At 42.3% G+C, this 10,825-nt stretch overlaps 2 protein-coding genes across 2 annotated transcripts; both read left to right on the forward strand.

Moving 5' to 3' along the window:
• Positions 1-7,178: 7,178 nt before the first annotated feature.
• LOC147427343 (uncharacterized) lies at positions 7,179-8,817 on the forward strand. Its single transcript, XM_086497326.1, has 3 exons — positions 7,179-8,136; positions 8,486-8,553; positions 8,626-8,817. The coding sequence occupies exons 1-3, from the start codon at positions 7,179-7,181 to the stop codon at positions 8,815-8,817; spliced, it is 1,218 nt and encodes a 405-aa protein (XP_086353452.1).
• Positions 8,818-9,837: 1,020 nt separating this feature from the next.
• On the forward strand, positions 9,838-10,395 carry LOC147427344 (uncharacterized). The gene has a single exon (XM_086497563.1). The coding sequence runs from the start codon at positions 9,838-9,840 to the stop codon at positions 10,393-10,395; it is 558 nt and encodes a 185-aa protein (XP_086353689.1).
• Positions 10,396-10,825: the final 430 nt, after the last annotated feature.

The raw sequence follows: 10,825 nt of genomic DNA on the forward strand, positions 1-10,825 counted from the left end.
GTGCAGGGATTGGACATGACTAGAGAATGTGAGGTAGTTTACGGTGTGAACAAAGAGAGAGAGAGAGAGAGAGAGAGAGAGAGAGAGAGAGAGAGAGAGAGAGAGATAAAAGACAAAGAATTCCAATACAAGATTAAATTTGTTGTCCAGGTTATAAGATGTTTACCCTCATTATGAGTAGTGACGAGGATGTGGGGCCATCCAACCAAAACACCTATCTCTCAACGAGGATCTTATGTCCTTGTAATCAATGCAAGCATGCTGTGCGACGGACAAGACGCGTTTCTTTGCAGCACATTTGCGAATTTGGCGAGTTCGATCCATCTATTATAGATCGAGTTGTTGCCAATTATAACTCGTCAGACTTTGACGCTGGCCAACGGGCAACAATCTTGAAACCCAATAGACGTGTTCGTAGGTGCTTTGGTCAAGCAGCATATGTGAGGCCACAAGATGTAGCCTCTGACAGCTCGAGGGATGATCATGCATACCACATTCCCAATGAGGCAATGTTTGAGTCCGGGATTGATGAAATGATTGAGACGATCATGGATTCACAAAGGCTTATCTATGATGATATGAAAAGTGAAGCCGATACGCCATTGTATAATGGAGCACGTGTGTCTAGATTGAAAGCACTCCTAGTTCTTCTCAACATGCAGCCAAAGTTTGGATGGAGTGACACTAGCGTCACAGCGCTTTTCAGGTGATCTATTACAATTAGTTTACTTTAATAAAACTCTAGATGTATAATGATCTGATAGAGTTTTACACAATTGTATCGTATTTTAATGTTGTTTAGATTACTCAAAGAGCACATACTGCCAGCTGATAATGTGATTCCAGATTCCCAAGAGGAAGCAAGAAAGATTTTGTGAAACTTGGGGATGGATTACAATTTGATCCACACTTGTCCTAATGACTGCATTCTTTTCAGAGGGGAATACATAGACATGGAGAAGTGTCTGAAATGTGATGCCGAGAGATATGGAGTAGATCTCCACGGAACAAAAATTCCGTAGAAGGTTTTGCGATATTTTTATCTGCTTCCTCGCACCAAGAATTTCTTCGAATGTAAGTCCATGGCCGCCCTAGCATCATGGCATGAGGAGAATAAATCTTCGAATGGCATGCTACAGATTGCTGCAGATTGCGCAACCTAGAAACATATAGATGAAACATGGTTGGATTTTTCCAGGGAAGCTCAAAATTTGTGCTTAGGCCTGGCTTTGTAAGTCCATTTGTTCAAAGATCAACATCTTACAATGTATGGCCCGTTGTCATTGTCAACTACAACATTCCCCCATGGTTGACTACGAAGAAGGGGCACCTATGGATAAGCTTGATTGTGCTGAGGCGATATAAAGTGAAGAATATGGATGTGTATCTTCGTCCACTATTGGAAGAGCTACAACAATTGTGGATTGGCATAGAAGTGGTGGATATGAGTCGACACACAGGTCGACGGAATGCTTTGATCAGAGAATGCTTGATCTTGGACTAACAGAATGCTCAGGTGATTTACACTCCTCACTCAAACACTGTAAATCTTGGTTTTTCTCAAGCTTATCTATTATCATGTGTATACATACAGGACTTCAAACAAGCGGATACAGAGCATGTGTCACATGTGGACCTAGACTAAATGCACATAGGGTGCCCTCATTGAAGAAGCAAATCTACGAAGGTCATCAAGCGTATCTTCCAGAGAATCATGTGTTACGCGAGAGACAGAGAGAGAAATGAAATGAAATGTTTACACTATCATTTACTCAAAACAAAACAATTTCCCAAAAAAAAATGAAATGAAATGTTATATCACCCTTCTTCCAAGGGCCTAGGGGACCAAACTTGGATCCATTCCAATTGTTGGGTACAGAAATAAAATAATGAAAGTGAATGGGCTCAATTACATTTGATTAGAAAATATTCCTTGGTCCTGTGCTCCCATGCACATCGTCTTACTAGCACCTCTGAGCTCTGCATCCTTCTACACTTTGCGGGTCACCTCGCAAGTAGGCATGTAGCCTTGTTGAGAGTTTTGTTCTGCGCTCGTACAACCCCTTGCACAAAGCCTTCTACAATCGGCCTTTGCATTGTCCCTCCCCGGATTGATGAAGGCACACACATCTGAACTTGCCTATTGCTTCAGGAAGTGTAGAGACGAACAAGACTGTGTGTGCTACAAATGAAAGGCGTGGTTGCCCTGCAAAATATCCGAAATAGCATACTACAAACCATAGAGCAGATTAATCGACATATCTGACAACCACATAGACGCATAATCGTGAGATACACGAATAGAGAGAGATAGAGTGCGAGAGAGAGGAAGAGAACATGCGCAGGCGCACCTTGGAGAGCAGAGTGCTACGCCGGCACGACGAGAGACAAGAGAGGAGAGATGAGAAGAGCAATGCAAACACTGGGTACAATCTCCCCCCGTGCAAGAGTGACCATTTCCCTCTTGCACGTATTTCATTTATAGATTTCTTAAATGGTCAAATTGAGTACAAATTGGCCGGCCGGTCATAAATGGCCAAAGCTCATAAAAGAGCACTTGAATAATAAAATGTACAATGTATATAATTTCATTTTCATAGGCCTAGCTCGGTCCTAGTCTTTTTTCACCTATCAGCTGCAACAAATAATAAAATATCAATTCCATAACATACCTCTCCGTTGGAAAGCAACTGTCCTCAGTTGCGAAGATAGAAATCTGCAAATAATACTTGTCAAAAACAATGATTAGAAATCTGTATCAAATAGTAACAAAATTCATAAAATTAGACAATATTTCTTATGCCTGTCGTCATCCACATACTACCTATTCTAGTGTCCCATACCACTAGAATAAGCAGTATATGTCATACCCTGATGAATCAGGATATCATTGGTCACACTCATCATCAATCTCATAATGTCAAGTCGCATAAGCATTGCCGTAATAATCACAAGATACCAAATCCCAATCCAATTCCAATTCCACAATATAAGTCCAAATCCAAATCACTTTCATTATGTACCCGGGTAACAAAATCGTACCAGTTACAATGGTGGCCAGCCACTACAACATGATTTTGTGATTGGTGTTGCCTAAATCGGCGAATCTACACCAATAAGACGTGCTGCCTAGATCGGCGAATCTGCACTAATGCTGCCTATATCAGCGGATCTGCATTTATCCTTGTGAATAGATCTGCAATTTGTCAATGTGCTGCCTAAATCGGCGGATCTGCACAGATAATTGGTGCTGCCTAAATCGGCGAATCTACACCAAGATGAGCATTTACACACTGCCTAAATCGGCGAATCTGTGTGCATGTGACCAATGGACTAGACAGGACATAGAAACATAAAAATTGTACTACCTGTTTCACACCACATTGGAGTAAGATTGAGTAACAAGTACTGACAAATTGGTATTTAACGGAAAGCACCTCGACTCACATGAGTAGCTACATAGCTCAATGTGAAATGATTGCAATAGCATTTTCGTTTAATACAAGTATTGGCACAATGTTAGAAAATGCACGTAATTAAAAAGATCCATACTGTTTGTCAAAAAAATTAGATGGTAATCAAGCTGATAAGTAAGTCACGTGCGTTGACTTTATGTTACCGTGTTGTTCTCTGTGGAATGGTGTATGTGTAGGACTTTGAAAATCATAGAACTTTGAGAGAGTGCTATGAGTGTATGATTGCTTGTGTTTATGAGAAGATTTTTCAAAACCAAAAATTGAAAATGCAAAGAGAACTTACCTCTGTGCTGTCCGTAAATCATTAGACTCTGGATGATATACTGTATTTGAAACTATGTACCAGTTTGTGCGTGGGGAGAGAGGTACAAGTAGCAGACAACTGTAACTACCAAATGGACACCAAAGTATAGTTAACAAATTCAAAATATGTTAATTTGGTGTTAATAATTGGCCATGAAATAAAAGCATATTTTGTCTTATTAGTTTATAGACTGGATAGGGAGAGGATGATAACTGAGTAGGAAGAAAAACTCTGCAGTTCTAATTTTAATAGCTAAGATCCACTAGAGTCACAAATAGACATAAAATATAGGAACCAGATTCGATTTGATTGTATAACGCAATTTGAGAGACAAAATTACATTGATTACTTACAATTATTTATTATGATTAGCCTTGGATCGATTAGAAATTTAGATGGAAGTAATAAATTGTTGATTGTTTTTGTTTGAATAATTGGAGAAGTCCTCTTGATATTGTGAACTGTGGGGGTAAAGGGCATGGACTAGTGTAAAGTCATGATATCACAAGCATACATCTTGTATATCATGTAAAAGCCAGGCTACAAAAAGGAGATTGATCAAACAAATTTTAAATTTAAAAAAAAGCCAAAATTCATTGGATCTGAACTGCTCTTTCCTAGAGGCCTCTATTTGCTACAGGCATTTCCAGATAGTCATAGAATTATGTAGGAGAATTTTATTTAATTTTTTATTCTTTTTTTTAAAACGGCATACTTAAGCTTCTCATTTAAACTTGTAGTAGGTATTATGGGAGTCTTCAACTTGTACAAATTAGCTAAACTAAGCTAAATAATTATGTCTTGAAAGTCATATAACATAGTGACATGAGAGATATCCCTGCTAGTCAAAATTAGGATGAAGTAAAGGTCTAACTAGCTTGAGTAAAAGAAGAAGGACCCATCAGGAAGAGATTTTGGTTTGCGTAGTAACGAGACGGTATGATATGTGTGTGTATGCGTATAGCATTTGTATTGGCAAGTGAGTGGGTGTGTCTGTGCCGAAAGAAATCATCGATGTGCGAGGTTGCGGACAGTTGAATACAAAGGTAGGGTTCGCAATTTGGTGAAGGGGGGTAAAAGAGAGAGAAAATGAAATGAAATGTTATAGTAACAGTCTGCAGAAGCCAATGAGATCAAAATGATACGGTCTTGGTGAGTCTCATACAATGTCGGGATAAAATAAAATGAGGTAAAAGGTAATCATCATCCTCATCGTCAAGGTGTTGTCTGAGAAGGTATTGCAGAGGTCTCTATAGAGCTTTGTCAATGTACACCTTCTTGTAATGTGGCATCTTAAGAATCTTTGGCTATTGTGATGTTGCATCTACACTTGGCTTCTACTTTGGGGTAGGTAATGATTCGTAGGTCGTGTCTGTAGTGACTTCGTACGTTGCAGAGATGCAGAAAGTTGGTAAGCTGAGGTGGCAGCACTAACGAGGCTTTCCAGGATCCACAGTATGCATGTGTGCTTCATCGACTGCTTCATTGCTTGTTGTCTAGGTACTGGTTGTTCAGTACGTCCACAATCCAACGTGACTGGCCCAACCCAAAGATATGCTGACACTAAATGTAGACGCTCCCTCTATATATTTATTTATTTATTTATTTTTATTTTTATTTATTTTTTTGCAATCTCCAAAACAGCATGTATCGAGGGCTGTTGAAGGACCTTTAGTGTTCGGCCAAACTTGAAGCTCCCCAAGTAAGGGTAGGCAGTTCTTTCAAAGTAAGTGTGGACTCTACTGCTCCATTAAATAGTGATGGACATGGCGCTCATACTGCCTCCACTACAAGCTGGAAATAGCAGCATCCAAAGGGTAGGAGAGAACCAGGCACTGTCTCAATATCGGAAAGTGACACAGCTACATGTGGTCGATGAAGAGGGTTCCTGGGTATCTGGGAGGTGGGCAAAAGGGTTGATGAGCATAGAAGGTTCTTCATGATAGCTTGTTATGTTGGAGACAGGGGAAGCCGGTACTGAAGAAGCACGCTCCTCCATTTCAGTAGGTGAACCAAGTGAAGGTCGAGAGATGGGCACATCGCCGTCAATTAACAGCCAGCAGGACTCAGTGGCCTCCTCTTCCAGTAGCTACTGCCTGGTGCCATGCAAGAGATAGAGGGAGGGCGGGATGACTCAGGTCGACTATGAGAAAGTTGTGAGAGAGAATGAGTGGGAGCGCCTTGGGTGTGTCTTCGGTAGGTGGCCAATGATCGCATGCAGAGAACTAGTGTGGCAGTGTACTGCTGTAACGAGGGGCAGAGAAAGAGAGAGAGTTGCATGCTTGATAGTATAATAATTTCACGACATGCAGCTGGTTATAGAAGTGTGAAGGGTTAAATAGAATTTTGTGATTGCAGCTAAAAGTCAACAGAAGACTGCTAGTGGTGGGTGGTTGGGATGAGTGCAGAAGGATCGCTCGTGAGCTGCATGTGCAATTTGTTTATAAGTATGCTCGATATTGGATGGTTGGGAGGGAAGGCGGAGCCGTAGCATGCCTAGTTCTTTGATGCCTACAATTTGCATGGCGGCTAATGATATGGAGGGTGAGAGGGAGAGGTAGAGAGAGAGATAAATACCTGTGTCAGTATACTCTACGAGAGGCGGAGAGAGAGAGAGGTGTTTGCATGGCAGGTGATGAGTTGTGCAGTGGAGGGCAACCCCTCAGGACTAACTTACACGGGGTCTTAAGTGAAGAGCGAGAGGTGGGATCGAGGGCAGGGAAGCCGGGCGCGAAGGGAGAGGGGATCTTGGCGCTCCACGTCAGCGTAAAAAGTAAACACGAACAAAATTTGTAAACGTGGACAGGCCTGCTGATGTGGCATGGGGGGGCTGAGCTAGACAAAAAATTTGGATTTGCATTGGGCGCAAGGCGTATTTTTGAAATTGCGAACGCTAAGGGAGAGATATGCGCGCCTGCTTCGGGTGCAGGGCGACCCTTGCTTGTTGCAGATTAGGCATCCTGTGCACTCCTGCTTCTAGTGCAGGACCACCCTCCTTGCTTGTTGCAGAATATGGGGCTGGATGCAAGCTGTGCCTGTCAAAGACAGGACTGTCTAGTAAGGCTGCGGATGCTCCTCAGAAATAGCCATTAAGTTTTAGGGCTTGGGAGGGGCACCATCTGGTGCTTGTTTAGGGTTTGAGAAAGAATAGAAAAAAGTGCCTTCGACAGGCTACACGCAATGGAGTCCGATGGGCATGTCAACCAGGTTCTATTTTGATCTTTTTCTCTACAAATGTCTCTCCCTTGTGTCTGCGTTTCAATAAGCATCTAATGTCTCCACTATTTTGCATGTCTCTTTGTCTACCAAAGTCTCACTAATTTGTGCATGTTTAATATCAGCAAGTTGGGTTAGTTCGGTTGCTTGCAAGGGGTTAAAATCGTCAGGCTTGCATTGTTATGCTCCTGCAGGTGCATGAAGCCAACAATGCAGCCAATCTTTCATTTAAAGATTACCTTGGTTTTGCGACCACTACGGAGGGCGAATTAAGCGATGATGATCTGGATCAATATGGCTTTTTGGAACACTATTCTCTTTGGGATGAGATGGATGTTTGTATGGATTCATTTCCTGATGTTGAGGACCTGGGGGATTCATTAGATGCATTTCAATACTTATCAAACACATTCTTCTCATTTGATGAGAAGATGTACTCCTTAATGGTGAATAATTTGGTTGGGATAGTCATAATGTCGCTCTCAATTCTAAAAGCACATGATGTGAGAGGGATGATGAATCTAAAGAGGTGGAATAGAATGAGAGATGATCTCTCCCTTTGCCCAATTGCCACCTCACAACAACTCTACTTGCAGCTGAAATCATCAGGCCTAAAAATCGCATACATAGAAGATTGGGCGCGCATTGTACGTGCAGCCCATTGTCCCTCAAGGCATGAAAAACACTTGGGAGTGGTTGCCACTATTAACGCAATCAAGACCGAATGGTGCATTGACACGAGAAAACATGGGATTTCTCATGACTACATAAGAGATTCGGTAATTGCGTGTGGTTGTTTGTTGGAAGAGAAAGCTATTTCCCATGATGTCTCCTCTTGGCCTGCTTGTAGTTGGTCTACTACTACTTCGAGCACATCAATTGAGACAACACTATCCCAAGTGGAGCCACAATTGGCAAACATCATGATAAAGCATCAGACAAGGCTTGTCTTGGTCAGATCAACAAAGAAGCATGGATTAAGCAAGTGGATGCAAGAATACATGTGTCATCGATGGGGTAGCATTCAACGAAAAGGTGCACACAAGAGACGAGATCGAAAATCCAAAAGGCGGGGATGTGGATTCAAGGTGGTGATCCAACACTTTGAAGAATTTGATAAGGTGATTATCAAAGTCCAAGGTACTCATGAGGGACATGTACCTGGCTGTCATGCGGACCTTTATCACCTGCCAGTGCATCCATCTGTAATTGCATGTTGCACAAAGGACATGTTTGATATAGGCACTTGCCGGCATGTTGCCGAAATATCAATGTCAAAGGAACACCTTCACATGGATCATGCATCTATACTTGATCGTGTGATCTATCGGTTCTTCATGATACCAAAAGAAGTGCGAATGTTGCTACACCGGATCCGCACACAAGGTATTTCACTCTCTCCCAAAGCATCTCAAGGGTTGAATCGTATCGTTTTGCAAGTAATTCTTTGCGGATCTATATTATGTTGTATCTCTTGGCCTTATTGTAGGAGAATATGCAGAGCATGATTGGACTGCAATGCTTACGGAAGCTCTTCGCTTGCAAGAATTGAAGAAGGTACCATTGAGAGCTCAACTTCTGGTCACATTCTGCATGCTTTTTTTTTCATGGGCATGCGCTTGCTTGTAGGTCATATTTGTCCAACCATACAACCCGAGGGCAGATGATGAATGCAAGAGGCCGTTTATTCTTGTCATTCAAGATGAGGATATGCTTGAAATTGCTATTCGTTTCTCTTGTCATAACTCTTGGGCAGTGGATAGACAAATGTCTTTGGGTTACCGCTTTATGCTGCAGTCTTGCCCAACCAAATTGGTGTAGGGATGCCAATATGGTTGATGTTATGCACGAGCGATGTGGGCACTAATCACGAAAATATGGCTTTGGAGTTGACCTTCAAGCTAGTCTTTGCAAGGCTAGGCAAAATTCGTCCTGCAGCTATTGTCATTGACAAGAATCAGCAAGAGCTGGAAGCAATTCTTAAGGTTGTCAATGTGGATCCTCATTGCTAGAGAGAAGATGAAGTCGGCAACCCAAAACAAGTTGCATGCCATGTGTTACTATGCTGGTTCCATGTCAAGAAGGCATGGGTGGAGAACTTATTGCCGTAGGTATGCAGTTGTTGTAGTTGTTGCATACCTTTCCGTTCCTTTGGTGTGTCAAGGGTTGTTATCAATATTAATAACCAACTTCTTGAAATCATTTCATAGGTCCCTAAGGACAAGCGAGCTGATGTCTATAATCACTTATCAAATCTAATGCAAGCACCAACTGAGGAGATTTTTAATCTGGGATATAGAGAGTTTCTGGATACATATTCAATGCATGAAAATATCCAGCGTTACGTGACAAACGGTTGGTGTGGCAGCACATGCATGTGGCGAACAAGGTGGCCAAAGTTTGGGCGTCTATTTGTACATGGGAATGTGGACACGACAAACCTGGTTGAACGATTATGGCAATATATCAAGTATACTTTGCTTGATGTGAAGATAAATAGATCGGTACTTGTCCTTTTGCATGCACTTGTGGGTGATTCATTGCATGGAACCTACATCGGAGGAACCTTGCTTGAGTTCTTTAAGCAAAAGCAAGAGATTGGTAAGAGTCAATTGGTTTTGGAGTTTGTAACTAGTATCGTATTCTATTGTATATGCCAACTCCTAACTTCTTGTGTTTAAACTTGTGGCAGCTGATTTTGGGCGTTTTAATCGAGTTGGGTCAAGCAAGTAGCACACATCCAGATTAGCAGGTGGTGAGGCGATTCTGAAAAGGTTTGAGGCTAATCCTACCACCCTTCAAGTGATAGAGGAAAGCACTTTGCTGTTCAAAATTCTTAGCATGTCATCTCCTTCCCAATGGTATCATGTGAGCGTCCAATCCAGCTATTGTGATTGTCCTGACTGGGGTTCAGAATGCAAGCATCAGTACGGAATCCGACTAATAGTTCAAAAGCACTTTCCTCAACTTCTATGTATTTTTCCAGTTCTTGATAGCATACATGCCTTCAACCATGTGGTTCGGGAGGCCAATGCTCAAGCAAGGGAGCAAGATGCAATGATGGGGGACCAAGATATGTCAAGCCAGCTACCCACCATGGCCGAGGAAAGTGTAGCCATTATTGATAACCAGATTCTTGGATGCATCTCAGACTTGAAAGGACTTTTACAAAGCTTTGAAGAACAGTTGGGACAGTGTGATAGTGACCTAAAACCGATCCTCTTTAATCAGTTGTGCAACTCAAGGGATTTCCTCTCCGCTCTGATTGTCCCAAAGCGCATCGGCTTGCCAGCAACAGGCTCAACTAGACAGATCCAAGCACATGTAACACAAACTCGGCTTGGTCATGGTGTGGCACGAGAAGCCGATGGATGTGGAGTTGAAGCTGGGCTGGTCTGAGTTGTCCCTCCAAAGGCCAGGCCTACTGGCATTTTAAGACGCAAACATCAGCAAGGGAGGAGCCAAGTACGCTTCGAAAAGAGACGTAAAGTGTTCTTCTTCCATTGTTGTAGCAAAAGTCTTTTGCTTGATCCAAGAGAAAGCCACTCATGCCATACATGCCATGCTCTCTTACCCTTGACACTTGAGCAAGCCCCAGCTGGTTCAAAGTCTCCTCTTCTAAACCAACATGTTACTCTCTTCAATGATGTCATTCAGAGGGGGCAAGTGGTTAGATGTGTACATGGAGATCTTGGTACAGAGGAGAGGAGGTTTACAATTCGATCTGGGGATGGCTCAATACTTGATGGGGTCCTTGCATCCCAGGAACGAATGGTTCTCATAACATGAGAAGCGAGGCCACTACCGCTCTTTGCCCTTAGAAAATATT

Source organism: Adiantum capillus-veneris, chromosome 23, assembly GCF_014529385.1.
Source record: "Adiantum capillus-veneris isolate H3 chromosome 23, ASM1452938v2, whole genome shotgun sequence".
NCBI lineage: Eukaryota > Viridiplantae > Streptophyta > Polypodiopsida > Polypodiales > Pteridaceae > Adiantum > Adiantum capillus-veneris.

Coding starts and splice junctions, on each gene's coding strand:
- LOC147427343 (XM_086497326.1), top strand. CDS start 7,179: ATGCTCCTGCAGGTGCATGAAGCCAACAATGCAGCCAATCTTTCATTT. Junction 8,137..8,485: donor GGTGATTATCAAAGTCCAAG/GTACTCATGAGG, acceptor GCCTTATTGTAG/GAGAATATGCAGAGCATGAT. Junction 8,554..8,625: donor GCTTGCAAGAATTGAAGAAG/GTACCATTGAGA, acceptor GCTTGCTTGTAG/GTCATATTTGTCCAACCATA.
- LOC147427344 (XM_086497563.1), top strand. CDS start 9,838: ATGTCATCTCCTTCCCAATGGTATCATGTGAGCGTCCAATCCAGCTAT.